The sequence below is a fragment of the Euleptes europaea genome, chromosome 17 (assembly GCF_029931775.1).
Source record: "Euleptes europaea isolate rEulEur1 chromosome 17, rEulEur1.hap1, whole genome shotgun sequence".
In the NCBI taxonomy this organism is placed as follows: domain Eukaryota; kingdom Metazoa; phylum Chordata; class Lepidosauria; order Squamata; family Sphaerodactylidae; genus Euleptes; species Euleptes europaea.
Genome location: NC_079328.1, coordinates 36,076,545 through 36,101,728, shown reverse-complemented (window position 1 = coordinate 36,101,728; position 25,184 = coordinate 36,076,545). Strand labels below are relative to the sequence as shown.

At 47.2% G+C, this 25,184-nt stretch overlaps 1 protein-coding gene across 1 annotated transcript in view; it reads left to right on the top strand.

Annotated features, from left to right (window-relative positions):
• PSKH1 (protein serine kinase H1) overlaps positions 1 to 19,469 on the top strand; it is a 32,919-nt gene extending 13,450 nt beyond the window's left edge. The window contains exon 3 of the mRNA XM_056862622.1: positions 19,143 to 19,469. Coding sequence (XP_056718600.1) covers positions 19,143 to 19,460 — 318 coding nt within the window. The 3' untranslated portion in view covers positions 19,461 to 19,469. The remainder of the gene's footprint in view (positions 1 to 19,142) is intronic.
• The last annotated feature ends 5,715 nt before the right edge of the window (positions 19,470 to 25,184 follow it).

The window sequence follows — 25,184 nt, the reverse complement described above, 5'->3', positions numbered from 1 at the left end:
TCAAACCGGTTTACAATCACCTTCCCTTCCCCCTCCCCACAACAGGCACCCTGTGAGGGGCTGAGAGAGCTCTAACAGCTGTAACCTACCCAAGGTCACCCAGCTGGCTTCATGTATAGGAGTGGGGAAACAAATCCAGTTTACCAGATTAGCCTCCGCCGCTCATATGGAGGAGAGGGGAATCAAACCCAGTTCTCCAGATCAGACCCCACCGCTCCAAACCACCGCTCTTAACCTCTACACCACGCTGGCTCTCCATTCTGCACCAACATTTTGAGTAAGGTTTGACTGATCAGGGTTGCAAATTTTGGCTAGCGAGTCAGTAGTGGCAAGTCCCCTCCCTGCACTGTTACAAGACCTGGAGGGGGAATGGTGGTATCTTGCTAGTCTCACTGGTAGTAGCTAGGATCTGGTGGGAGATGATGAAGGGCGTAAGCTGTGGCAGTCACTTCTTCGCTTCCCACAGTGGTGCCCGGTGCCAGTTTGGTACCGTGTCAGGCCACTTGGACATTAAACTGTCTGTGGCCTTTCCCATGATCTGCTGCCAGTCCTGAATCCCTGTTCCATCTTCTGTTGGTTTGTTCTGCTGTTTCCACCAATGCTCTGGTGCCACCATCTCCAATTTTGCCTTCTGAGTCAACATGTGCTTCAAGGCATGAAAATAGCACATAAAGGAGCCTTGAGAAAGCTATCTCAAACGGGGGGAGAGTGTGGACTAACAGGAAATATAAGAAGCTGACTGCAAGCGTGCTTTTTAAAGTTTTCAGCTCCTATTTTCAAGAGAGGAGGCATCACCATTTGTCTTAATGGTGCCCGGAACCTACTGTCATTGATAAGTTGCCGGCTTGCCTGAGAAGATGATCCTCCAGCGTCACCCTCTCCATTCCCTCTGCTTTGTGACTCATGCTAGCTTTTATTCTCCGATGAATGCCACCTCCAGATGATGGAGCCCCTTGACGCACAGTGTGCTTTGAAGGGTCTTGGTACAGATGTCTGGAACATGATACTGTGCATTGTTGTTCCCTGGTTGATATGAGCTTGAGTTGGTGCAGAATGGAGGCATTCAGAGTTATCTGGGAAGGGAGAGCACAGGACTTAAAGGCAGTCTTTATGTTAATTCCAACTGTTCTTCCAAAGAATTGTTATATTTGCATAGTTCCCAAATGTGGCCCTTTCATATTCTGTGGCGCCACTGAATCAGCTTAAATGAGGAAGATCCAGATGAAGCATTGATGCTGTACGATATCAGTGATTTTCTACTTGCAGTTATTTATTTACTTAGTTTATATGCTTCTTTTCTCTCCAATGGGGACCCAAAGCAGCCGGCATCGTTCTCCTCTCCTCTGTTTTACCCTCACAGCAACCCTATCTAGTAAGTTAGGTTGCAGGTGTGTGACTAGCCCAAGGTCACTAAGCAAGCTTCCATGGCAGAGTGGAGATTCAGACCTGGATCTCCCAGATCCTAGTCCAACACTTAACACTGAACATGAGTCAGCAGTGTGATGCGGTAGCTCAAAAGGCAAATGCGATCTTGAGCTGTATCAACAGAAGTATAGTGTCCAGATCACACAAAGTGATGTGATCTGGACCCCTTTACTCTGGATCCCTTTACTCTGCTCTGGTTAGACTTCACCTAGAGTATTGTGTTCAGTTTTGGGCACCGCAATTTAAGAAAGATGTAGACAAGCTAGAACGGGTCCAGAGGAGGGCAACAAAGATAGTGAGGGGTCTGGAGACCAAGTCCTATGAGGAAAGGTTGAAGGAGCTGGGTATGTTTAGCCTGAAGAGGAGAAGACTGAGGGGATATGATAACCATCTTCAAGTACTTGAAGGGCTGTCATGTAGAGGATGGTGCCGAGTTGTTTTCTATTGCTCCAGAAGGTCGGACCAGAACGAACGGGTTGAAATTAAATCAAAAGAGTTTCCGTCTAGACATTAGGAAGGATTTCCTGACAGAGCAGTTCTTCGATGGAACAGGCTTTCTCGGGAGGTGGTTAGTGCTCCTTCCCTGGAGGTTTTTAAGAAGAGGCTAGATGGCCATCTGTCAGCAATGCTGATTCTATGACCTTAGGCAGATGATGACAGGGAGGGCATCTTGGCCATCTTCTGGACATGGAATATGGGTCACTGTGTGTGTGTGTGTGTGAGAGAGAGGTAGTTGTGAATTTCCTGCATTGAGCAGGGGGTTGGACTAGATGACCCTGCCGGTTCCTTCCAACTCTATGATTCCTATATCATGCTGGCAGTGCAGAAACAACCTGTTTGCTTCTCTGGGGGAATCTCGCAGCCTATGGGCATGTAGAAATATCTATGGCAAGAAAGAAAACTGTATTCAAGCCTTAACTGTGCGCTTAAGAACAATTGATCTCCACGGGAATTAGCTGTGACTTTCTACTTTGCATGCAGGGCCCTTCTAGTAAAGGCCTTTACTAGAAGGACACAGTGCTTATTTTAATGGCTTGATGCTTTGCTACTAAAACACTTTCGCTTGGACCCCAACTTTGCTGGCATTTTCTGAGTTTGTTTTCTGTTGCTGTCTGTGGGTCTCTCAGAGCCTCTTTGGATGTTACTGTTTTCCTGTATGTTACGGTGAACCATTCCCAGCAGTTGGGAATACTACTATCTCAGACTAACTGAACCTGGATGGTTCCTTCTCTGTATTGGTGATTGATATATTTGTTTTGCCTTGAAAGAGATCTGTTTTACAGGAGCATCTCCCCCCCCCCACACACACCCATTCTCCTTATCTGCATAAAGGATGTTAGGGGGATTTATTAGGATTCACTTTCTCTGTCTTCTGTGCTTGGCCCTACCATTCTGCTTCTTACATACCCAGTGAATGAAACATGCTCAAAAACAGCACTGGTTTGAGGGCCCTTTGGAAGAAGAAGGAGTTGGTTTTTATATGCCGACTTTCTCTACCACTTAAGGAAGAATCAAACCGGCTTACAATCATCTTCCCTTCCCCTCCCCACAATAGACCCCCTGTGGGGTGGATGGGGCTGAGAGAGCACTAAAAGAGCTGTGACTAGCTCAAGGTCACCCAGCTGGCTTCATGTGTAGGAGTGGGGAAACCAGCCCGGTTCACCAGATTAGCATCCGCTGCTCATGTGGAGGAGTGGGGAATCAAACCCGGTTCTCCAGATCTAAAGAGATCTTTATGTAGCCTTTTCCCACCCGTTGATTTGTTTTGGTCCGAATGTGAAGATATGACCACTGGTTTCATCAGGAGATGCTTTGGTATCAACCTATCATTTTGTCTGTCTTCGTAGCATTTTTTCCACCGTAAGATGTGCTACATGCCACACTGAGGCCTGGATTTGTGAATGTGCACAAACGAACAAACAAAACAAAAGCCCAGTCCAAGCTGGAATAAACAGGCAAGAAAACGAAGCTTTTGTTGAGAAGAGGAAATGTTTCGAGTGCATTTAAGAGTCACTTTCTTCTTCAGGAAGAAGAGAAATCCATTTACAGAGGAATGTGCTCTTAAGTCCCAGGGGAAGAGAGGGGCTAGTGAGTGGCAGCGAGGCAAGACAGAACCTGAGGGGACTTTGTTGAAGAGGCAGAGTGTTCTTTTTTTTTCTTTTCTATTTTTAAGGGGAACATTGAATGGTACCTGAAATAGGATGTTCTGTGCCTGAGGTGGAATGCTGAGGTCAACCTGACAAATGCACACTTTGTGATAAAGCTCTGACTCCCCCCACCCCCAGCGTTATGCTTTCATACTTTTCTTCTTTGCTAACTCTTATTTCAGCTGCTCGAGAAAGGCTAGTGCTTGAGTTGTTTTTGTGCTGGTCTGATGAAATGAATCGGCTGGCCGGCTTTCATGCAGCAGCCCAGAACTCTATCAGAACCACAAATCAGTCTAGGTGAGCCGATATGCTTGAAGACCGGACTTGTAAATAGCTTGGTTGCTTATGCAGAGATTTCCTACAGGTGCCCAACTGTACAAAACCATTTCAAGGGAAGCCAAGTGTTGGATGCAAATAACTAAGCAGGGGATGCAGATATTTTGTGGGCTTGTTTGCAAGCTATTTTTTCACATAAATGCACTACGTGCCAAAGCAGGGATGGGCTAATCAGGTTAGGGTTATCGCTGGCGCCTAAATTCGCAATTTAATTGCTGCCACCCTCTGCTTTAATAGATCCAGGCAGGTTAACATACTTTGAAATTGACCATTGAATGGAGCCTGCTCTGGGTTGCCTCTATGCCTTTTAAACTAACAAAAGCTTCTGCCATAGCAAATTTGTTAGTCTTCATGATGCCACAAAACATTCTGTTGTTTTGTGGAAATACAAAACAAGAATACCTGGAAATACAAGCAAGAAGTCTGTTCCCCTTCTGCTATGATAAAACAAAGAGTTCTGACTTTCCAGTTAACACCTAAGAATCATCCAGTGATTGCATTATTTGTTTTGGTGATTGTTCTTTAGGGAGATGTGGTGTTGGAGGAGAGTGTTATGGATACCGTAGACTGCCAAAAAAAAATCAGTGGGTTATAGATCAAATAAAGCCTGAACTGACCCTAGAAGCTAAAATGACTAAGCTGAGCCTATCATATTTTGGTCACATCATGAGACGACAAGAGTCACTGGAAAAGACCTTCATGCTAGAAAAAGTTGAGGGCAGCAGGAAAAGAGGAAGACCCAACAAGAGATGGATGGACTCAATAAAGGAAGCCACAGCCCTCAATTTGCAAGATCTGAACAAGGCTGTCAAAGATAGGATGTTTTGGAGGACTTTCATTCATAGGGTCACCATGAGTCGGAAGCGACTTAATGGCACTTAACACACACATTTAGGGAGAGGCTGTGGTTCAGTGGGAGAGCATCTGCTTGGCGTGCAGAAGGTCCCAGGTACAGTCCCCGGTATCTCTAGTTAAAAGATCTGGCAGTAGGTGACGTGAAGGACTTCTGAGGTGATTTGCCATTGCCTGCCTCCACATTACGACCATAGTATTCCTTGGAGGTCTTTTTATTTTATTTATGTATGTATGTATTTATGTATTGCTATCAAGTCATAGCTGACTTATGGCAACCCTGTAGGGTTTTCAAGGCAAGGGACATTCTGAGGTGGTTTGCCATTGCCTGGCTCCGCATCACACCCCTGGTATACCTTGCAGGTCCAAATACTTGCCTGGATCAGAGCTGAGAGTGTGTTGACTGGCCAAGGTCACCCAGCAAGTTTCCATGGCACGAGTGGGGATTTGAACCTGGGTTTCCCATGTCCTAGTCCGACAGCTTAACCACTACACCACGCTGGCTCTCATTTTCTTTTTATAGAATGTGCTAATTTAGATACAGCAGTACGATCAACTTCCTTTTATAGTGGGAACCTTATTAGTATTTGGTATAAATTGTTATGGCTGAATATTCTAGGTGACTTCAATACTGGCGTCTTAACTCTGCATTGCTCTTAATTGTGTCTTGCATTAGAAGAAGAAGAGTTGGTTTTTATATGCCGACTTTCTCTACCACTTAAGGGAGACTCAAACCGGCTTACAATCACCTTCCCTTCCTCTCCCCACAACAGACACCCTGTGAGATGAGTGCGGCTGAGAGAGTGTGACTTGCCCAAGGTCACCCAGCTGGCTTCAGGTGTAGGAGTGGGGAAACCAACCCGGTTCACCAGATTAGCCTCCGCCGCTCATGTGGAGGAGTGGGGAATCAAACCCGGTTCTCCAGATCAGACTCCAACGCTCCAAACCATCGCTCTTAACCACTACACCACACTGGCACCAATTTTGATAGGATTGAATTTGAGGATCTTGTGTGTGTGCGTGTGTGTTTAGTTATTGTGAAAACAAGAAATTCCGTTAAGCTGTTCTCTGCCAGGCAGCCATCCTCACCACCCTGCTTGTTCAAGTACATGTCCAGCATTCTGTCCGAGGTTGGAGGGTTTGGGGAGAGTTCTTCCCCCTGCCCCCACCTTTTTTTTTTAGTGTTTCTGTTGCTGATGGAAGTCAGTAGCCTTGTTCTCTCCGCCCCCTCCCCTTTCTCTCCCCTGCTGTTCTGGGAGAGTACCAGTCTGGAGTTCCCAAACACGTTCCCCAATTAGTTCTTTGTCTGGGCTTAAATTCGTTTCTGGGAGAAGCGCAGGGTTCCGCTGAAACCTGAGAATTGACTCAAGCGAGTGATCAGTGTTGATTGGTGAAACAGTACATTGTGCAGACGGTTGGTTGCGTGGTGGAAGCTTCCTGCTGATGGTGGTTAGTGACCCCTGCTGTTGTTGCATTGGCTGGCTTGGTTGCGTGGATCATGCCTGTAGGGTGTTCTGTTTGCATGCTCGTGTGGAAATCCGGAGGGAGCCATTATTTTGACGCATTACAGGTGATTGATTTCAGAGACTGATTTGGTAGGTAACCTACAATTGCACTGGAAAACAAAAGGGTTCCAGCTTTGTACAGATCGTTCCTGGAACCAGGCACGATGAATGCATCATTCATGAAGGTCGTCCAGCCTCTCCTGTGTGAGCTTTCTGGGATATATGGGTCAGGTTCCTAGCGCTACTGAGAACTTTTAGTGGCTTGATTACTGGAGAGGGGCTATAGCATCCCTTGTATGGACCCACCCGGGTGGCAGGTGGCATCACAGATTTTCCTTGTAGCAAGTCACCAACTTTGCCCTCATTTCTCTGGGCTCACTGATGTCTTATGAGTCTTTTGCAATCCATCACTGCCTGATGCATTGTCTTCCCCCAGTTTATAAATAGGTCATTTTCAGCATAGGCTGTGACCCTGTGCAGACCCATATCTGAACGAAGCAATTAGTGGTGGGATCAGTGCAGAGCCTGTTGTAAAATCCTAAGCAGAGCTGTTTATTCATTCGGTGCCTTCACCAATTTTGATAGGATTGAATTTGAGGATCTTTTGTGTGTGTTTTTTTCCAAAAAAACATCCATGTTTCTAGCCCTCCAGCCTGTGAAGAGTGGCTTGAAAGTGAATGGAAAGCAGAGAAAGGCCATGTTGAGCATTATTGAATTTGAGAACCTCTGTTTTTCTTTTCAAAAGAGCGCCCATGTTTCTGGCCCTCCGGCCTATGAAGAGTGGCTTGAAAGGGTATGAGAAGCAGAGAAAGGCCATGTTGAGCAGGATATTCAACCACCAGTGACGTACACATTCCTTTTTTTTTGGCCTTCTGCATGACTAGGGAACGAATAATAAATGTATGCGAATAGAAAAAAACTTGGAATTCATTTTTAGTGATGTGAAATTTGGATTTGCTTGGCACAGAAATATTTAGTCTGGAGAACAGACAGCCGTAGCAGTGAGCTCCTCTTTTTCCTTCATCTTTGTACCGTGACTTCAGCAGGGTAATATGATGGTTGGGATCGATATATGGCAGACTTAATTGTTTTTATAATTTTAGTGTATTTAGACCATTTTGTCAGATTGCACAGAGAAGCCATTGAAATTCATAAACATCAGCACAACTTTAACAGAAAAGAGGAGAGTTTAAGAATGAATAAGGCTTGGCTTCCTGTTCTGAAAACCTCCAGACTAACAAAGACAACATTCAACAATAGCCATGCAGATTAGCTTTGGATTACACACATTAACAGATCACTTCAGGATACAATGGTTCCATATTAACATACCATACCCTCATTAGCACATTATCTTGATACTTACAGGACAATGATTAGCACATTACTTTTGCAGGACAATACTCAGCTCAAACCCAACCCCCTTTCTGACTATATATTACTCTTCCTACACCCTTGACACTGAGAGACACTGTCCTTCAGTGTTACTACTCTGAAGATGCCTGCCACAGTTGCTGGTGAAACGTCAGGAAACAAAATTCCAAGACCACGGTTACACAGCCCGGATAACCTACAAGAACCAATGAACTCTGACCATGAAAGCCTTCGACAATATTTAGACCTTTGTTTGTGACCTGATAAGGACTGTGGTTGAGGTGCCTTACAAAATATTTATCCAAAAACAAACTCCATAGCTAAATACGATTAAAATACAAAATATAGTTCAGGCAGACCTCGTTTTATTGCACTTTGCAGATACTGCGTTTTCAAGCAAATCTATCGGTGCCATTTGTCCAACAGCATGTGTTCACTTCATGTCTCTTTGTGACATTTTGGTAATTCTCACAATAGTCCAAACTTTTTCATTATTAGTCTAGTAAATTTTAAAAAGACGTAATGCTACGGCATATTTAATAGACTACAGTATAGTGTAAACATCACTTTTATACGCACTAGGAAACAAAACAAAAAACTCATACAACTTGCTTTATTGCGATATTCGCTTGGTTGTGGTCATCTGGTACTGAACCCGCAGTATCTCCGAGGTTGCTTGTAACAAAACAGCACTAACTAATAGCATGGCAGCAGATAAAATAAAACCCAATTTAAAACAGCCCTGCGCGTTACCCTCCAAAAGCCAGTTGGGATCAAAACACTTTTACGAGATTTCAGAATGTAAGGGAAGGACGAGCTTGATGAGCTTCCCTGAGGGGATGGGTGAGTGTGTGATATGGCACCAGATGGTTGTGTATCCTGAGATACCCTTAAAGGGCTGTGGATTATTAAAGGGGTTGTCCCTCTCTTATCCTTTCTTTCTTCCTCCTCCTTGAGTGCTTGTTGCTTAAGATTTGTCACCCAGATGCTGATAGGATCCCACTTGACTGGCACTCTAGGCTAAAAAGAGGAGCCCTGGAAGCCACTCAGGCAGCCAATTCCTGAGCTCTGGGGCCAAAAGAGCTCAGGTGCACAAGTGGCCGTGCCGGCGTCTGGGCCGCTTACGCTGGCGTCCTGGCCACTTGTGCTGCAGAGAGTGGCACGGATGCCGGCATTGGGGCGCTCACACCGGCCTCCCTATGCTGGCACAGAAGCGCAGCCCTGGAATGCCAGCTTGGCCTCCCAACAGCGTCCTGACGGTGCAAGTCCCTGCGCTGTCGTCCCAGGGGGCGTTCTTGGGGTTCCTGGGGTGGGGGTGGGGGTGGAGCTGCCAGTAGGCAGCTTCCTGATCCCTTTCATGCCAGGAATGCCCCCTCCAGCAATAGCGTTGCTGCGCCAGGTTTTTCCTGGCGCAGCCTCACTGTTTTCGACGGGGGGAAATGCCCCATTTTTTAATTTTTTTACTTCAAAAAGGCTTTTTTAAGCTTTTTGGAGACCCGGGAACCTTTTTGGAAAGGTTCAGGAATGAGCTGCTAGTGTGAGGACTGGTCACATGACACATGAAGCTGCCTTATACCAAATCAGACCATTGGTCCCTCAAGGTGCATGCAGAGGTGCTGCTAGCAGGTCCAGCTTGAACCCCACTCTGGTGCCTTTCCCAAGCAGGGATTCTGACATCTGCTATAACCTCTCCCATACAGAACCTTCTTCACTCCACTTACCTCACTGCCCACTCGCTCTCTGCCTCATCTGGCAGTGCATGGCTGCTAGTTGGACTCGGAAACACAAAAGGGCAGCAAAGAATTCTGTGGCTTGGATCCTGATGACCATCCCCTCTGTCCTGCTTGCAGCCCAGGATAGCCCCTGAAATCCTGCTCCTGGGAGACAGGGCACCCCGGGAACAGTGTGAGGGGACAGTCGGAGGGCTGATTGGGAGAGGGGTAAGCGGGTGGGCAGAAATCCCTTGCATGCGCAGAAATGACTGGCAGGTTGCTTGCTGCAACTTCTTGGGTGTCCAATGGAGGAGGAGGAGGAAGAAGAAGAGTTGATTTTTATATGCCGACTTTCTCTACCACTTAAGGAAGAATCAAACCGGCTTACAATCACCATCCCCTCCCCACAACAGACACCCTGTGAGGTAGGTGGGGCTGAGAGAGCTGTGACTAGCCCAAGGTCAGTCAGCTGTCTTCATGTGTAGGAGTGGGGAAACCAACCCAGTTCACCAGGTTAGAGGCCGCCGCTCATGGGGAGGAGAGGGGAATCAAACCCGGTTCTCCAGTTTAGAGTCCACCACTCCAAGCCACCGATCTTAACCACTACACCACGCTGTCTCTCCACTACTCCATGCTGGATTAACCACTTGTTTGTTACTTCTCTGAGAATCTTTCCTTTTAACTTTAATACAAATCACATGTATTCGTGACTCTTCTCTGTTCTCCCTCCAGGGATCAGTCTTGCCCCCAGGTGGGTACATCCAGTTCAGATGTAAGCCCTTGCTGTAGCGAAGTTATTCTTGAAGAAATACAGGCTGCCTAATTTCTTTCCCCCCACCCTTGAGGTTATTCTGAATTGGATTAAAACACAGATCACAGTTCATTGTGAATTTTGGATTTGCAAACCAGTGTTCTGTCCAGTTTGGCAACACAACTGAACAACGAACTGTGATCTGTGCTTGAGAAAAATGGTTCACATAAGTGGGTTGCTGTGAGCAAATTTTTCTCAAGTTGCCTGTTGCATGCATTGTGGTGGTAGTAATTGGCCTTTCTGTTTGTTTTTTTGGATGGGGGGGAGTAAGGGTTCCATAGTTCTGAAAGATTCTTCAGAACCTTGCTCAATTTTTTTAAAAAGTCTTTTGATTAAAAGCAAGATTTGAAAGGTCTGGTGACAGACCCCAGCTCCCAGGGAGCTTACTGCAGGATTAGGAGCATGTTTCTTCTTGCAGCCCAAAAAGCTCCCTTGCTGCTACAGTGGACATTAACTCATTTGTCTTCTGGTGCAAGATTATAATCCTCTTTCCAGTAAAGCAACCCCAGCATTTAGTTCACAGCAGGGCTTTGGGTGAGGAAGAGAGCTGGATCAAGGAATCAGTGAACCGTGTGCAGTTTTATGAGTTTCCTTTCCCGGAAACTTGCACTTGTATGTGTAGGGGAGGGGGCTGTGGCTCAGTGGTCGAGCATCTGCTTGGCATGCAGAAGGTCCCAGGTTCAATCCCCGGCATCTCCAGTTAAAGGGACTGGTGATGTGAAAGACCCCTGCCTGAGACCCTGGAGAGCCACTGCCAGTCTGGGTAGACAATGCTGACTTCGATGGGCCAAGGGTCTGATTCAGTGTAAGGCAGCTTCATGTGTTCATAATCAAGTCCCACCTGCATTTGTTCAAGCCCAGCGTTGCGTCATGTGCCATGGCAAAGAAGAATGGCAAACGTGTCTTGCTCTTAGAATAATGTTCAGCAACTGATTGATTTGGCTTAGTCTAGTTTGTGGTATAGGCACATTTGTGGAAGCCTAAGTGCAGTGGACAAGAAGAATATTTTTTTAAAACACATGGGAAAAAGGAGTGTGAGAGAGAATAAAACAGACACTGCAGTGGCAGCTGTCACTAGAACAATGTTATATTAACCTGTGTTATATTAACCTGCACAGCCCATCAGATCTCCAGTGGCCAATCAGAAGCCCCACTTAGCCCCACCCACTGTTATTTACGTTATTTGTTGTCTGCCTTTGTCATTGGGACTCAAGGCAGATTACACAGAGTGAGTCAATATGATCAACAGGATGGAACATTTGATCAACACTGAAATAGGATTTGGATTGTAGAACCATTCAGAAATCTAAAAAACAAACAAACAGAATTGAAGTTAAGCATAGGTGTTAACATGACACTTCACATGATACACGATTACATAGTAGGATCCAACTTAAAGCAAACTACATAGTAGTATAGACCACAGTCCCTGATAATTTGTCCAAGTAACTTTGCGAAACGTTTTGTACGGTGCTAGCCTGTTGCCCGCTTAGAAAAGCTCTCTTGTATAATTCAGTTTTGCAGAGTTTGAAGAAAGCCAGGAGAGCGGGAGTCTTCCTGACCTCCTCAGGCACGCCTTTCCATAAGGTGGGGGCCACAACAGAGAAGGCACTGTTTATGGGCAGTTGTTGATTTTGCCCATTTGCTGGTTGGTACCTGCAGAAGGCCCTGTCCAGATGGGCAAAACTGTCATGGCACAGCATAGGGGGAGAGACGGTCTCGCGGATATGAGGGTCCAAGGCCATGCAGGTCTTTGTATGTGATAGCCAATACTTTAAATTGAGCCTGATGACTGGCTGGCAGCTGGTGGAATGACTGCAGAATGGGAGAAATATGCATGCTCCGTCTAGCCCCCGATAATAGTCGAGTTGCGACATTCTGCACGAGCTGGAGCTTCCGAATTGATGGCACCAGGAAGGGTGTCCATGGGGGCCGTGACACCCACAGACACCACACTGGGGGGATCCCTGACACAGACAATATTGGGCTGGGTGGACCAGTAATCTAACTCCGTATACCGCAGTTTTGTAGTTTTCGGTGTGTCCGTTCTCCATTAGAAATAAGATGATCATGCTGGGAAAATAATTGCATCCATGGGACCAGTGAATTTGCAACTGTACTGAGCCTGATCAAACCAACCAGCTCTTTCCCAAGAGCCTTTGTGCCACGTCTCACAGGCACCTAGAGAGGAGCAACGTTGGTTGATGAATCAACTGCCACAGATTGCAAACCAATCGCAATAATGAGCACTTACTCAGTCCCAACACTTCTCTTGCTGTGATGTTGTCTGTTGCCTATGAAAGGACGTGCTTAACAGTAGATGGGAGACCTGATTTCAATTTCTTTTGAGTAACAGCTTCTTTGGGGAGCCGCTAATGGGCATTCTTTCATTCTCAGCATCAGTAAGCAGCTGTTTCTTGCATATTGCCTTTGATGAGACAAACAGCCCAGGTTTGCTAGCTTATAACTGTGTGTGGTTATGACCGGTAAGCATAATCTCTGTGTCTGTTTTTTTTTCCTTCTGTGTTTTTCTTTGAGTAAATGACATTGAAAGATGTTTGTCTACGACTCAGCGTTCATTACTTTTTCTTGAAAAAGTTCTCATCTCAAAGTGAAACATTGCCGGCAAAGGAAAAGATAATTACTCATCTGCAAACAAGTCAATGTCTTGTCTTTGATGACCACTGTTCTTTTGGTGGTGGTGAAAAGAGAGACTGACAGCACACAGTTTATTTTGCGAACTCTCAAGAATATATCCAAGGCATGAGATCTGGGCTTCGTAGACAGAGCACATAGCCTTTGCCTGCAGCTCCATATGGTTTGTGGTCCCTGCTGGCAGGTGACACCTGTCCTTGGAAGGGCCCGTAGCTCAGCGGCAGAGCACCTGTACAAAGCCCTATGCTTGGCAATTGGCATCTCAAGCTCCAGGATTTCGGGTAGTGGGACTGGGAAAGACTTCTGAGACCCTGGAGACCTGCTGAGAAAGAATACTCTAGTGGACCAAGGTAGACTCTAGTGGACTGGACATAGCTTAGCTTTATTTATTGAGATATTGAGTTGATAAGTTATTTATTTATATAAATAATCTCCATCCCCTTGGGGAGGGGCTGTGGCTCAGTGGTAGAGCATCTTCTTGGCCTGAAGAAGGTCCCAGGTTCAATCCCCGGCATCTCCAGTTAAAGGGACCAGGCAACCAGGTGATGTGAAAGACCTTTACCTGAGATCCTGGAGAGCTGCTGCCAGTCTGAGTGGACAATACTGACTTTAATGGACCAAGGGTCTGATTGAGTATAAGGCAGCTTCATGTGTTCATCCCACCTCCCCTCTTGGTTGAAGGTGGCTTACAATAATAGTTAAAACATCCCCAGCTAAAACCAAAGAGGAAATAGCAGTCCCCCAAATCCTTCCCTCCTCCCGTCTCTTAAAAGATGCCTGCCGTTTGAACCCCCACAAAAGCCCTGCCAAACAGGCAGGCCTCGCAGTGCCTCCTAAAGGTCTCCAGGGAGGGCCCCCCCTCACCTCTTCAGGGAGCCCATTCCACAGAGTCGGAGCCACGATGGAAAAGGCCCCAGTTTTGGTCAATAACAGGATGGCTACCCTAAGTGGTGGGATTGCCAACAGATGGCTGCCTGATGACCCTAGTTGGCACACTGGGACATGAGCTTCATGTGTTTATTAGGCTTGATCTAAATGTTGCCCATTAGATTTTGGCCCCTTCCTTTTCCTCTGGGTCGGCTCGTTGAAGATTGAAACATGCTACAAGGTCGCAGGGAGAGTCCCTTGGGCAAGTCATTTTGGCTCTCAGTAGAATGAGAAGAATAATGAATTACTTTGCTGTTTGTAGAATACAAATATCGTCCTCAGACTTTCAAAACGTGCAGACGGTCCCTTTCAAAGAGGCTCTTTAAACCCGCTTTGGCTTTTGAAGGCAAACAGATGGTTTTTTTAAGGTTTCACATGCCTTGAGAATAAAACATTGGCTGTTACTGCACTAGGTATTCCCAGCGATGTATTAAGAGTTTGGAAATGTTATAAAGAATACTGTTTGCACTTTCTATGTATTCCCACCGATGTATTAAGTGTTTGAAACTGTTATAAAAAATACTGTTCGCACTTTGTTTGGCCCCTTTAGCTGTGAAGACGTCTTCCAACCATTTTTTAACTGTGGCATCCAAAAACCCTTTTAAAGCGATGTTTTTTATAACATTTCCAAACTCTTGATACATCACTGGGAATACCTAGTGCGGTAGCAGCCACTGTCTTGTCACAGCGAATGAAGCTTTAATCCAGGTTTGATCGGGGTGGTTTTTGATGTTAGGCTTTATCTTTTATGTATGTGTAAAAAAGGATCTGTCTGCCTTCAGAAGCCGAAGCAGGTTTAAAGAGCATGAATGAAAGGGACCATAAGTTAAAAGTATGAATGAGAGGCAGAACAAAATGTGTGCTTGTGGTCAATTCCAGGCTCTAGTAAAATATGGTTTGTAATTTAGGATGCTAGAATGGCTTTTGTAATCCAAAGACAGATACTTATAAGCAAAAGATTCTATTCTGATTTCCCATTTTTGTTCCATTGATCTCTCCCACCCCACCCCTCAATTTCAGCATGGAGGTTTACTTGTTGCAGAGACTAGAGCAACCAATGTGGTACTTTTGCAAAATGGATCAACTCCTCTAGGAACTACACGAAGAAACTGCTACACTCATCTTACTTGTAGCCTCAGCAGGATATATTCTTACTTTCTTTTTTTCAGGCAGGTAGCTTAATTAAATCAAGGCATGGGATACGTACTGTACAGCAGGTAGAAACCTCCAGTAGAATAAACAGATCAATAAACCGATTTGTGTTTGCTGACCAGAAGAGATTTCTAATTACTAGTGCTCTGTACTTCCCCATTTTCTGATGGGGCTGGAGTAATTGGAAGGGATAAGAAATCCAATTCCCTCTTGTGGGGGAGTTTGTTTCTGTTTAGCTCCACTTAGCTGGGCTGGTAATGCTGAATCGCCTGTCGAGGCAGAACGTGGTAATTTATTTCCACTTTTGGGTCTTAGTTCCTTAGTTCAAGAGCAGAGGGTGCTTACTTTGAGAGTGGAAGGTACTTAACACTTTCTGTAGGAGTTATATTTACAGAATATAATATGGACTTGAACTAACTAATACTTTTTTCAAGCTTAAAACGTCTTTTTTTGGCAATCGGCCCAGATTTGCTGGCTACATATTGAATAAATGCTAGTATTTTGGCTTAAAAATAGGAATCTTTGATCAGTTTATATGACACTTAACAATTCTGAATAGCAAGATCCTCTTGAGATTATTGATTTGGAGGGACGATACACCATTTGGATTCTGAGTATACACAAAACTGTGTATAACGACATTTTCCAAGGCTATTTTGCAAAGGAGAAAATAGCTGATCTGAGTCATAATCCAGCATATTTCTTTAGATATGTCAAAGGGCTTGTTCTTACCAGCGGTGCCTATGACTCTTCCTTACCTAGCAGAATTAACTAATTTTATAATGACTGCTTGTGATTTAGCATTGTGGGGCTTCTATTGTTGGGCAAATTTAGTTTCTTGCATGCTTTTCTGAATTTTGGCCCACAACCCTTTCTCTGTTATGGCCAGTTTATATATATTCAGGCGATTCAGCGATGTACCACTGGACTGTACAATATATTAAGAAGAAGAAGAGTTGGCTTTTATATCCCATTTTTCACTACCTTGAAGGAATCTCAAAAGCAGCTTACAATTGCCTTCCTTTCCCCTCCCCACAACAGGCACCTTGTAAGGTAGGTGGGGCTGAGAGAGTTCTAAGAGAACTGTGACTAGCCCAAGATCACTCAGCAGGCTTCATGTGTAGCAGTGGGGAATCAAACCTGGTCCTCCAGATTAAAGTCCACTGCTCTTAACCACTATGCCATGCTGGCTCTCTTAAGGTCCTTACCGCATATACACCTATCTTGCCAGGCCTGGCACGCCGTTTTTCTCTATGTAGGTGTGGTGTTTTGTTTGCTTCTTTCCAGGTATGGGTGATCCAAGTGTAGTGTTGTGGTTAAGAACTGCGGACTCTAATCTGGCTTGTTTCCCCACTCCTCCACCTGAAGCCTACTGGGTGACCTTGGGCCAGTTACAGTTCTCTCTTGTGGGGAGAAGAAGAGTTGGTTTTTATATGCCGACTTCCTCTGCCACTTAAGGAAGAATCAAATCTTCCCTTCCCCTCCCCACAACAGACACCCTGTGAGGTAGGTGGGGCTGAAAGAGTCTGACCCAAGGTCACCCAGCTGGTTTCATATGTAGGAGTGGGGAAACAATCCAGTTCACCAGATTAGCCTCCGCCGCTCATGTGGAGGAGTGGGGAATGAAACCCAGATCTCCAGATCAGAGACCACTGAAGGGGAAGGTAAGGTGACTGTAAGCCTTAAAGTAGAGAAAAGCGGAGTATAAAAACCAACTCTTCTTTTTCTTTGATGCCTGCAACAGCTCTGGCCCGCCTGCAACCTGAGGGGGTACAACCCATACTATGTTCTTACTAATTGATTCTGGTAAATTTGTCAACTGGTCCTTAAAACAACTGCAAGTCTTAATATGGATTTGCAAGGCCTATTGTTCTGGACTCAGGCCCTTCCATAATGGGTTGATGGATTAATTTATCTATTATATATAATTGCGTAGATCAGCAAGCCACAAGGAAATTGCTGAGGAAGTGGTAAAGGACCAAGGCCTTTTGTATCTAGAATCAGGATGATGGAAGATTTGTGTCTTCCACATGACAGGGCAGTTTTATTCACAGGGGGAAATTTAAAGCATTCACTCCACTGAGCAAAGGATGAAACTCAACTAGATGATATGTCTGACCCAAGCCAGGTCAGGGAGGGCCCCAACTGGACTCGTGTTATACATAACATGAGACCACTGACAGTCCCAAGTGATGTGGGGCTGGATCTGGCTTGCAAGCCTGGTGCAGAGGAAGGAGGGACTTCAGCCTTCCCTCCTGTGCCGGTTTTCTGATCTGAAACAGCTGTGGGGGAACCCTCTTTGCTCTGCATGTGCTGATTGCAGAGCGTGGTGTCCCCAGTCAGGGCAAACAGCCTTCCTGTGGCCATTTCAGCTTGGAAAATGGTGTGGGAGGGAGGCTGAAGGGCCTCCTCTTCCCTTGCTCTTGAGCTGAATTGGGCCCTGCAGTGCTTGGGAATGTGAATCCACCCCTGCAGTGCTTGGGAATGTAAGTTCCCTATTTTACATGTACACAAATTGAGTCAGGGTACCCCTGGCCCAATTCATGTTTTGCATATCGTCTTGTTAAGCCTTCAGATCTATGGCCTGTCTGAAAGAGGCTTTAAAAACCTCAACTGAGCATGCTTTGAATACAACCTGCCTTTAAACTTAACAAAAGTGTGTGTGTGTGTGTGTGTGTGTGTGTAGTGCTGTCAAGCAACCCTGCGGGGGTTTCAAGGGAAGAGACTGGTTTGCCATTGCCTTCCTCTGCATAATGACTCTGGCATTCCTTGGTGGTCTCCCCAACCAAGTACTGACCAGGGCCGGCCCTGCTTAACTTCTGTGATCTGACGAGATCAGGCTAGCCTAGGCTATCCAGGTCAGGGCAACAAAAGTGTAGGCCTCTTGGAATAATTTTAAGGTGGTCTGAATGCGGATCCTTTAGAATCCCTCCCTTTTCAGCTCATGCCTGATGGTTAAGAGCACTCCAAAGGATAGCTGTTGTTTTAATTGGATCTTTGGAATTGGCATCAGTTGCTAACTAAACACCATGAAATCTTTTAATCTGTCTTAAGACTGATATGGAGACTGATGGTTAACGCTGCAAAGTTAAGTAGCTGTGGAATATAGGCTTTCAGATGTGAGGGCTGTATATGGTGGTTCCTCCCACCGGTTCTTGGACCACAGCAGCTTTTTAATCCTATGTTTTGCCCCTTGGAGGCTCTACGGCTTGCCTGAACAGTCTCCCAGAGAGCCAGCATGGTGTAGTGGTTAAGAGTGGGGGTTTGGAGTGGTGGAGTCTGACCTGGAGGACCAGGTTTGATTCCCCACTCCTCCACATTAGTGGAGGCTAATCTGGTGAACCGGGTTGGTTTCCTCCCTCCTCCACATGAAGCCAGCTGGCTGACCCTGGGCCAGTCACACTCTCTCAGCCCCACCTACCTCACAAGGTGTCTGTTGTGGGGAGGGGAAGGGAAGGTGATTGTAAGCCGGTTTGAGTCTTCCTTAAGTGGTAGAGAAAGTCGGCATTTCTATGCCAATAAAGGTGTCTGAATCTCTGAAAGTCGGCATATAAAAACCAACTCTCCTTCTTCTTTCGGGGCCAATTCACACACTCTTGGCAGAAGTATGGTAGGCACTTCCCTATGCCACTCCCTGGAACTCTTGGATTCAGGAATAATGCAAATGGTGTTAATTGCATAGTTCCTTCTCACCGTCGTTGCCTGGCTGAAGAAGAAGGCAATGCTCGGGTGGAAGCGAACCATGCTGTTAACCTCACCCGCATGATTCCTGGGCCCCAGTGGTCATGCAGCAATGGTGGCAGATGTTATTGTGAGGAAGCACTCCCTCCACATTGCCAGGCAAGTGTGAATTGGGTCGTAGGCACATGCAGTCGAGCATGTATAGATGGGTGTGCGTAACTGGCAGGAGAGTTCAATTTGGGGACACAATGACCCATGAGCTGCCTCTGACAATTGTAGCTTTGTCTGGGAGGAACTGGGTAGGAAAATCCAGTGTCCTCCTGCCAAGAATACAAGCCAAATTTGAGCGAGGTTTTCTATGTCTTCTTTCCAGGCTCCTCCAGAAAGGTAGGAATGAAGGAATGGCATGGGCATATTACCTCAGCAAGTACTGTGGGACTACTTGCATGCTTGAAACAGACAGCATCATTCACTCATCGCCGCTCTTGCAGCCGCGCCTTTATCAGTTCTTCAAAATGTATAATTACACTTCCCCCCCCCTTACATATGTCTCTTGAATTTTCAGCCATGGCCAAGCGTGTCCAATCTGGCGAAGGATTTCATCGACCGCCTGCTGACAGTGGATCCCAGCGACCGGATGACTGCTCTCCAAGCCTTAAAGCACCCCTGGGTGGTCAGCATGGCCGCTTCTTCTTCCATGAAGAACCTGCACCGCTCCATCTCTCAGAACCTCCTCAAGAGGGCGTCCTCTCGTTGCCAAAGCACCAAGTCGGCCCAGTCCACCCGCTCCAGTCGCTCCACCAAGTCCAACAAGTCCCGGCGGGTGCGAGAGCGGGAGCTGCGGGAGCTGAACTTGCGCTACCAGCAGCAGTACAATGGCTGACCGTTCTGCTGGAGGGTTTTCTGGGACTCCTTCGGTCTGTCCATTGGGATGCATCGTGTGCTGCGTTCTGTCAAGCAAGAGAAGCCCGGGCACCAGCCTCCTTCTTCCCTCTCTCAAAGAGCAGCCTCCATATCTGCTCTCCTTCCTCAAAAGAGGTGGGACTTTCCGGACACTGCAGTATCCTCACTGCTACCAGGATGAAGTCTAACTCACCTGGGTAGCGTCAGACACAGTGTCTTTCCCCCTAGATGGGACAAGTAGGCATATACTTCTCGGAGAGGCCTTGGAAGAAGTCCACAGTTCATTGACAGAAATTCTGGAACCACACAAAGAAGAGAGAGCCCTTCCTCGACCAAGGATTCTTGCTGCTTCTAACTATTTATTGATTCCAAGTGGTTAAAAACCGATGTTTGTTGCCAGTGGGGTGTGGTGGGTGGCTGGCTGGTTTATGGTCTCTACTCAAGTCAGGGTCCAAAGAGTCCCCTGTGTATGGGGGCTCAAGGTTTTTCCCTGTGTGCTCAGAGGTTGCCCATTTGGTTTCCTTCTAGCTGCAGCTGCTCAAACTGCATTGAACTGCATTCTAGAAGTTGCCATAACATCAGGACTGTGTGTTTGCGGGGTGCCCAGGGAGGGCTGTGACAGGGGTGTAGTTGGGGGCTGAAAATCCGGGGATGTGATTGCAACCATTTGTGCACAGCCCTGTTGGTTCTGGCCTGCATGTCTAAATGTCATGGTTTCAGTTCTGCTTTGCTCTCGTGCCAAATGTCTGCTTTCCGTCCCCCTCATGGTAAAATAGGAGCCATCCTCCTGTTGAGATCAGCTGGGGGAAAGGCAAAGACGCCGCTGCTGTTTTTGCTCTGGCACATTGTAGGCCAGAGAAACGGATGTCCTTTAACCACACCAGTCTTAACTGGGCAGAAGGGGAGGGGGCTTGTCCCTCCCTCTTCTCCTGTCGTGCGTTATGCAGCATTATTTCCAGCTCTGTTGTATCTTTCCGTTCACTGCTGGGATGAATGTGAAAGCAAAATGCAGTCATAGCTCCAGGTCTGACTAAGCTGAAGACCTGTGTGTGACTCAGTCACATCATTGTAAGAGGCGGAAGAAACGGCAGGTGGCTTCCCCCCCCCCTTCAGAAATTTCGCACGCCTCTCAGAAGGCCTCCCATCACAGTGTATCCCATCAGAGGTATATTCCTTCCACTGAAGGCTTGGGCTGAAAGCATGAGGGGCTTCACACACCTGCTTTTCCCACCTCTAAAGTTGACCTCCTAGGGTGCTGACAGTGTGGCTTAGGAATCACATAGTTTAAAGCAGGGGTGTCAAACATAAGGCCCGCGGGCCGGATCCTGCCCCCTGAGAGCTCTTATCCGGCCCACAAGCCAGCCGAGGCAGCCCCCACTCCTTCTCTCTATCTGGGCTGGCAAGGCCTCACCTGGCCCAACCAAGTGGCATTCATGTCCTATCTGGCCCTCGTAACAATTGAGTTTGACACCCTTGAAGGGTCTCCAAAATAATTCATGCAACTACAACCTTCCCTTTGGATTATAATCCCTTGGTTTTAACACACACAGAGATCAGACCTGGGTGGCTGATGCCAGAGATGTCTTTACGGACCAAGTAACATGAAACAGTCCTGACCTGGATGGCCCAGGCTAACGCAATCTTGTCAGGTCTTGGAAGCTAAGCAGGGTCGGCCCTGGTTGGTACATGGATGGGGAACCACCGTGGAAGTCCAGGGTCGCTGTACGGAGGCAGGCAGTAGCTAACCACCTCTTTCCGTCTCCTGCCTTGAAAAGCTCCTGCCTTGAAAAGCAAGTCAATCGCAACTCGACGGGAATTTCCTCCCACAATACGGAACGATCCGAATGGGTTCCAGTGAAGAAACTTTGCCCCGTAACAAAGCAGCAGATCTCCAAAATTACTGGCTAATCTCACCTTGGTATAAAAAAAAATACATTCTGTCCTCAGGCATAGTAATCCGTTAGACTTCTGGCACGCTGCAAAACCCACTGATCATTCCACCTCCCCCAAGCTTTGAAGTTTATTCCACCTTAAGGAACAAGCGGAGATCTCCTGGCTTTGCGCTCACACCTGCAGTGTTTGGTGAGTGGCGCTTCCGGCCGTAATTTGGGCTCTCTGCCTTACGCCCAATTGGCTGCAACAGCATCATTTCTCAGAAACTGGCAACTTCCATCATTTAAGGGCATGACCTTTTGGGGAACAGTAGCAGGGGGCCTTGTTTGGGGCATTCGAATGCTGTTGCGTTTTCTTAACCGAGGCTCTTCCTGTTCCGTGGCACAGTGACTCAGCAGAAGGTCTTGGGAGCGTGCCCTGGTAGAAGCCGCCGAGGTTAGCTCCTCTGCGCGAGAAGCAGGCATGCAGACCTAGTTGTGGTTCGGGGATTCTCCTTTAGCAAATAGGCATGTCAAAAGGAACTTGTGTCTGCGTGTTCAAAGAAAGTTTCAGTGTTCTGCTATAATGGGGCTGATTCATCTCCTTATTCTGGCAACAGGGTCAGAGGCGTATTGTGCCAAAACTCATAAGCCAGGGTGACATCTAGTGGTTCAGGCTACTCTTGCTCAGCCTTCAAGTCCCACAACTGTATTGATGGTTTGTTTGCGATTAGAGGTGCGGCGTTGTCTGTTGTCCGCCTCTAGGGGCACGCTGGCCTCCTGGTTGGCATGTGTGCCACATGTATGTGATGGCTTCTGAAGGTACCAAGGTATTTTTGTCTTTCTGGCTCTTCTTTCCTTCCTGCTGATTCTGGTGAAGATGCCAGCTTAGTGAAAGATTGCCCCTTTGTGCCAAAGCTGTTCCCTCCAGAGGTCAGCGTTTCCTAACCAGGAATTGTGAGGCCAGGAAATACAATGTCCCCTCGTGGAGGATAGCTCATGCCAATCTGGCTATGCAGAGCCGACTTGTTATTGTGCGTGTTTGCTAAAACCGGTGGCAAGTGGCAGCACGCGGGCTCAGGGGTCTTCCATCTCTGGCTTTTGAGATTGGACACTGCCTCCACTACCCCTTCAGAAAAAGGAAATGTTGTAAAAATATTGGAACTTAGCAATACTGTGTAAAATTCTCCTCAGACCTGGCTGTGTGAAATCCGCCTGGTCCTTGGGAAATGGGGCAGGGGTCTTGCCTGTCGCTTCAGAGAATGTCTCACGGGCTACTTTGCTACTAAGCAGGGATTCCGGAGATGCCAGGGAGGATGTGGGACATGGCCAGGGGACAGCTGCTGACCCCGTTGTGCCGCTATTGGAGTTTGGCTGTCCTGGGACCTCCGCAGCCTCTCCATGCTGATCTGCTGCTCCCCAAAGTTCTCTTTGGGCAGGACCCCCGATCCTAGTGGTGCCTTGGAGCATCATTGTGCCTTACTGTCAGCTAGTGGCGATGGGGAAGAGGAATTTGGGGCAGCTTATTCTGGCTGTGGCTCAGTGGCAGAGCATCTCCACGGCATGCAGAAGGTCCCAGGGTTCAATCCCTGCCATCTCCGGTAGAAAGGGTCAGGCGTGAAAGATCTCAGCCTGAGACCCTGGAGAGCCGCTGCCCGTCTGAATAGACAGAACTTACCTTGATTTTCTGAGTCAGTATAAGACGGCTTCATATGAGGGCAGCTTGGAGCCTGGCATGGCTGTGTACCAATGTCTGTCAAGCACCTTCCTCATAAAGCTTTTGGCACCTTGAAACCTCCCGCTGTGGGACCAAGTGCATTTCCCTATGGGATGAGGCCTTCGTTTTTGAGGGCCTGGATATTGGAAACCTTGTACTGTGTCCCTTTCGTGCTATGTTACTGTTAGGAGTACTTCCACATGGAAATCTCCCACTTACCTCTAGTGCAGGGGTCCCCAACCCTTTTTTAGCCTGTGGGCACTTGGGGTTTCTGACCCAGGGCGGTGGGCACAACCACAAAATGGCTGCTGTGGGAGGCGGAACCAACCACAAAATGGCCGCTGTAGGAGGTACACACACACACTCACACAAAACCCAAATGCAGGGGACAAGCAGAGCAATTTTTAAAAATGCACCGGAAAAGAGGAGAGATCGAAAGAGAGAATAAAACAAACACTATGGTGGCAGCTTGTGCCAAAACAATGTCATTTTAATCTGCACAGCCAATCAGAACCCCAATACTAGTCAGAAGCCCTGCAGTAGCCACGCCCACTTTCTAAAAACTGGGTGCCAGAAAAGGTGTTGGCAGGTGCCCATGGCACCTGCAGGCGCCACATTGGGGACCCCTGCTCTAGTGCCTACGCTGGCTTTCATCCAACAGTATCTTGGAAGTGCCCAAGTCCTTCTGCAGTGCAAAGTGAGGTTTCCCTCTGATCTTATCTTTTTGTCCTGCACGGAGAGTTATTCCTAACATTTCTACTGAGTTTGGGGGGTGGGGTGACTTGTTGCAGAGCAAATGGCTGCAGTTTGAAGAGAGAGTCCCCCAAAGCCTAGTCATGATGCATACCTATTCTCTCCCGGATCAGAGGAGCAGGCCTATTATATTAGGTGCTGTGGAACACAGGCAGGACAATGCTTTTGCAGTCGTCTTGCATGTGGGCTTCCTAGAGACACCTGGCTGGCCACTGTGGGAACAGACTGCTGGACTTGTTGGGCCTGGGTCTGAACCAGCATGGCCTTTCTTAAGTTCTTATTATAATTATATATAATTATATTAGGTGCTGTGGAACACAGGCGGGACAATGCTGCTGCAGTCGTCTTGCTTGTGGGCTTCCTAGAGGCACCTGGCTGGCCACTGTGTGAACAGACGGGTGGACTTGATGGGCCTTGGTCTGATCCAGCGTGGCCTTTCTTATGTTCTTAAAGCCTCAATACTTGTGTGTGGAAGTTCTCTGCGGGATCCTAGCCCTGAGTAAACTTGTAAGCCAGATGGAAAGTGGACACACAGTACACACAGGCAGTCAGCATGGCACAGTCTTCATGCAAGGAGGTTGCCAAAGCCTCGCCCCCAACCCCTTTATGTCCTCCCCTTCAGTACTCTGGAGCCCTTCAGATGTGACGGTAGTTGATGCCAATTGATGACTTCTGCAGCGGAGGAGGGTTGAAGTTGGTAGTTGTGGCCCCTTTCTAGGAATGCTGGTATCATTGCTGCTGGAAACATACTGTGACTGCAGCTCAGTTCTCCCTCATGAGCTATCCTAAGCCTTCATCGCCCAGTTTCTACCTTAGAAAGGAAGGAAACCTCTTATAGAGCCCTGGTCTCCTCTCTCAGAGGGCCAGCCCCTCACATCACAGCGCAAACCTTTTGACCTTCTTTCCTGTCTTCAAGATGTCATTCCATCATGTATCTCCTCGCCAGTGCTAGCGGAGGAGGCAAAGGGAGATGACACGTTTCTTGGAGAACCTCAACACGAGGAAGGCCGTTTTCGGTGGACATCCTGTGTCGGTCGTAACATGTTGGTGTGGTCTTGAGCCAGCCAGCCAAGCCTTGTGATCAAACAAGGATTCCTGTGGATACAAAACTCTGGTGTGGTTGTTGCTGATGGAAAAATCCAATTCCACCCTTCTTGCCCTGCACTTGTTCAAAATCTGATTTGGAAATCTGGAAGATGTTATTGTATCTCTCAGTCCAACTGTCATTGTTTGACGTTTTCACCAACAAAGAAGCAGCTTCCGTGAGATTCTGGGAATTGGTCAGTAGGTTGTTGCAGATAACGGATTCACTGTTTAGAAGAAGAAGGAGAGTTGGTTTTTATATGCCGACTTTCTCTACCAC